A 4,329-nucleotide genomic window follows, 5' to 3' on the forward strand; every position below is an offset into this window, starting at 1 on the left:
TCGCCGCGGTACGCCTGCAGCGGCTGGGACTTGCGGGGGAACAGGGCTGCGGGGCCCGGGCCGGCGGAGCTGGGGGGCCCGAGCCCCACCTCGTCCTCGTAGTCCTCGTCCTCGTCCTCGTCCTCGTCTCCCAGATCCTCCTCCAGCTCTTCCTCTTCCTCCTCCCACTTCGGCTTCCTGGGGCAGACACGGGGCGCGGGTCAGGGGAGAGGGCGAGGCCCGTGCCGCCTCCTGCCTCGTTTTCCCTGTCTGGACGTGGGTGAGCAGCCCCACGTGCTCTGGCTGTGGAGAGCGCCCGTGAGGAGGCCAGCTCAGGCCGTGGGCCTTACTCTCCTTGTCCCCAGTCAGCTCAGAGCAACTAGAGGTGCCCCTTGGGCATAAACCCCAGCCCCTGCCCACCTGCTAACCCCGTCTCCCCTCCCGTCCCCTCCGTCGCACAGGCTTCCTTGCTGGGCCTTGAAAATACCAACCCAGTTCCTGCCTCGGGGCCTTTGCTGAGGCTGTTCCCTCTGCCAGGCATGCTGTTCCCCGCTCCCCCTTGCCCTTCCCAGAGGCTGTCACCTCCTCAGGAAGACCTCCACCCACCACTGCCTGAAGTTGACCCCGGCCCCAGCCACCCCCCTCCCCAAGATGCCTGCTTTATTTTTTTGGCGCCTCCGATCACAGCCTGCAATCGCCCTGCTGCTTTGCTCGTTAAACGTCTTCTCAGAAGGATCCCACTGGGGTTTTGCCAACGCCCCGCTCAGGGCCTGCGTCAGACCCCGGGGAGGCACATCCGGGGGCAAATGGTTGCACCCGGGCTACGGCCTCTATCATCTGTCCCCGCCACTAAATCTAGTACAGCCTCGCCAGGCGATGGGGGCCATTGGCCACGTGTGAGTAGCTCCATTTAAATTAAGGTGAAATAAAGCTACATAAGGAGATCCCAGCCGCAGTGGCCACACTTCAAGTATTTGTCAGCCTTCTGAGACGGGTGGCCCCGATCCTGGGTGGTGCAGGTGGAGAAATGTCCACCGTCCCCCGGGGAAGTTCTAAAGAACAGTACGTCCTGGGTGGACAGCAGGACGGGGGTTTTGTCCTCCCTCTATGGTTGTGTCCCCAGGGCTGAGAGCCGCCGGCACGTGGCAAGTGCTCGGCGTGGGGGGCCCACACACCCCAACTCACAGGTCATCGTCGGAGCCCTCGAAGTGGCCGTCACCTTCGGGGAGGCCGGCCGCCTCCCTGCCTCGGCTGGGTGCGGGGGGAGAGCCTGGTGCCCCCTCTGGGGCCACGTCCTCGTCCTCTGAGCCGGGGGGCCCATCCTCGGAGCTGCCGGGGCTGGGCGTGTGGCCGAGGCCGGCGGCAGCAGCTCGCATGGCGGCCAGCGCGGCCATCTGCGCCCGCTGCATCCGGGCGCTCTCAGGCTCCCTGTCCTACTGGGGGGCGGCGGCTGGCGGGTGGCTCATTCACGTGTCAGCAGAAACCTGGAGGGGACAGGAGAGACCGTCAGACCACGCCTGGGCTCCTCCCCACTCAGGTCGGACCTCAGAGGCCTCTGGTAAAATTGTTCCCATCCACGCCCATCAGTGTGCAAACCTGGGGGCCTCCCTGGAGGTGGAGGAGCACGTTCGTCCCATCTGCCCCCACTCTGTCCACCCTCCAGAGGGCTGGGAAGCAGGGGCACCCCGCACTGGACCTCCGAGGGCCTCGAGTCAGCCCCCACCCGTCTGCGCCACAGAGAAACACTTAGCGGACGACAGCACCCCAGGGAAAGACTCGGATTATAGCTTCATAAACAGAAACAGGGGGACAGGGCATTTCTGGCTTCTGATTGGCTACAGCCAGCTACCGGGCACCAGAGTTCTGGGTTCCGGTTCTGAGTTCTAGGTGCTGCTCACGGCCCAGGGGGCTCCGGGCATCTCACGGGCACGATGGCCGACCCAGATTGAGCACCTGCCGTATACAGGCTAAAGCTTCCCCACTCACGTTCTCACCCCACCCCTAAACCTCAGTCTCTCTAGGCCTCAGTTTCCCCATCCGCAAAATGGTGCCCGAATGGCACCCACCTCGCTTCGCCCAAGCAGGGATGAAGCGAGTGTGTGATGGTAAAGGCGGGAGCACAGCAGGCACTCACTGGACTTAGGGAAGGAGGCTAGATGGTCCCCATTTTACAGATGGGGAAAACTGAGACTCGGAGCTGCCCCGCTGGAGGACACACAGCAGGTTCCAGGCAAGGCTGGGAGTTGAACCCAGGTCTGGGTGACGTCAGAGCCTCCCACGCGGCCCCCATGTGCCTTCTGCAGGGAGTTCCCCTGCCCTTTGGGACCCCAAGTGGGGCCAAGGTCCCAGAAGGCAATGCGCTCTGCCCCCAGCCCAGGGTCCCTTCGGACCACTGCCAACCTACCTTACCAGGGCCTCAGGTGGGCTCTGGGTACAGATGTCCCAGAGCCCGGCACAGCTGGGCACCACCAAGGACAGGAAGATGCAGGTCCCACCCCAGCCCCACTCACCCAAGCCCAGGCCACACCCCCACCCGCCCAGGCCGCCAATAAAACAGACTAGGCAGAACCCAACAGGCCCGGCAGTGACACCCCAGATGGTACATCACAGGAACACAGGAGGGTCCAGGAGCCACTCCAACCAACAAATGAATCCCCAAAGGCTCCTGAGCAGCTCCTGGGGCAAAGGGGGCCCCCACACAGGACGGCCCAGCGGCCAGAGGCTCCTGGTAGCGGGCGGACACTGGGTCACCAGGCTGGCCGCCCTTCCGGCCCTTCCTGTGACCTGGTAAGAGAAGCCTGAGCACCGCCACCCCCCCCCAGGGGAGTGTTGCAGTGTAGACCCTCCCAGCCCTCCCAGTCATGGGAGGGGCCCTTTCCCCAGTGCTGGGTCTTCCAGCAGGATGGGTGAAAGGGCAGTGGGAGGGGGGCAGGTGGGGGGTCCCCGTGGGAAAGTAGGGAGGGACCTGTCCCCCAAGGGCCTCAGTATCTAGCAGGGGCGGGGGTCCCAGGGCACAAAGACCCTCTCAGAGGCCATAGTGCTGGAGAATGACCAGCACAGCCTGTCCTTAGAGGCAGCAGGACAGCACCCAGCCCCCAACCCCCGGGGACAGGCAGTCACCCCCCACACACACCAGCCCCAAGAAGTGCTGAGGGGACACTTCTCACCCAGTGTCTAGTCTGAAGGAAGTGAGAAAAGAAACACTGAAAAGGGAGAAGAAATAAGACGACAGAAACCCCAGTCCGATTTCAAAGGCTTCTTGGAAAGCGGCCGATTTGCATGGTGGGGGGGCAACCCCTCCGGGCCGGGCGACTGAAAACGGAAGATTATTGACAAACCGGCCGCCCGGGGTCCGCGGAACGTTGGAATTGACCAACGCGCGCTCCCCGAGCTTCCTGCGCACGCTTTTGTGTCGGGGGGGAGGGCACTGAACGGGGCACGGGGCGCTTTTCCCGGGGATCCCCGCCAGAGAGTCAGGGCCCAGGCAGAGCCCACCCCGGCCGCGGGCCCCGTGGTGTGCCCTCCAGGGGCCCCTTTCTGCCCCAGAGCTGACGCTTTATAAATAAACCATCCAGGCTGGGGAGGGTCGCCAGGGAACTGCCCTCCCCACCCGGCGCTCCCACTCTCCTCGGGGCTCCCGAATAAAACACCGATTCCAACGGGAGTAGATGAAACAACCCCGACCACAGCCCCCCGCGCGCGCATAGAGACCACTTCCTTCCGCTGGGAGGGGGCGCACACGCTCGCGACCCCCGGTCACCCCCGCGCCCGCCCCCGTACAATATGGCAGGGGGTGAGATCTCCAAGGGAGTCGCAGAGAAAACCACACCAACTCCGACCCACTGGGATCGGCTTTCCGGCCCTGGACCCCCACCCACGTCCCTGACCAACTTTGGGGAGCCCCCTCATTGGCTTCCAGGGCGCGCGGCGCCCACCCGGGACAGAACGCGCGATTTAAAAAAAGCGCTTCGTCCGACGACGCTCGACTAGCACAGGGGTGCTGGGGAAGGGGAGAGAGTGGACGGAAATTTTCACGTCGCGGCCCCTTTAAATGATAATAAATAATAAAAGGGAAGGGGAACAGGGACGCGGTATACCCCGCCCCCTATCTAGGGACAGTGGGCAAAGTGCGCGCCGCGGGCCCGAGCGTACATGATGCCGAGGGCGCAGGCGGGGCTGGGAGCGCCCCAAACCCCCCTAGAGTGGTGCCTCGGTTTCCAAGTCTGTAAAATGGGGATTAGAGACTTGATAAAGGAAGGAGGGAGCTGCGGCGACGGGAAAAGAGAGCGGGGCGGGGTCGGAGGAAGGGAGCGAGGGCCCTGCGGTGGGGGCGCTACACGGTGGGGAGGG

At 64.2% G+C, this 4,329-nt stretch overlaps 1 protein-coding gene across 1 annotated transcript in view; it reads right to left on the bottom strand.

Moving 5' to 3' along the window:
- ARID3A (AT-rich interaction domain 3A) overlaps window positions 1-1,898 on the bottom strand; it is a 29,202-nt gene extending 27,304 nt beyond the window's left edge. Inside the window, exons 1-3 of the mRNA XM_024740007.1 lie at window positions 1,878-1,898; window positions 1,165-1,412; window positions 4-177 (exon numbers count right to left, since the gene is read on the bottom strand). Coding sequence (XP_024595775.1) covers window positions 4-177; window positions 1,165-1,412; window positions 1,878-1,898 — 443 coding nt within the window. The remainder of the gene's footprint in view (window positions 1-3; window positions 178-1,164; window positions 1,413-1,877) is intronic.
- Between the last annotated feature and the right edge of the window lie 2,431 nt (window positions 1,899-4,329).

The sequence above is a fragment of the Neophocaena asiaeorientalis genome, unplaced genomic scaffold (genome assembly GCF_003031525.2).
Source record: "Neophocaena asiaeorientalis asiaeorientalis breed wild unplaced genomic scaffold, Neophocaena_asiaeorientalis_V1.1 scaffold469, whole genome shotgun sequence".
Classification (NCBI taxonomy): Eukaryota; Metazoa; Chordata; class Mammalia; order Artiodactyla; family Phocoenidae; genus Neophocaena; species Neophocaena asiaeorientalis.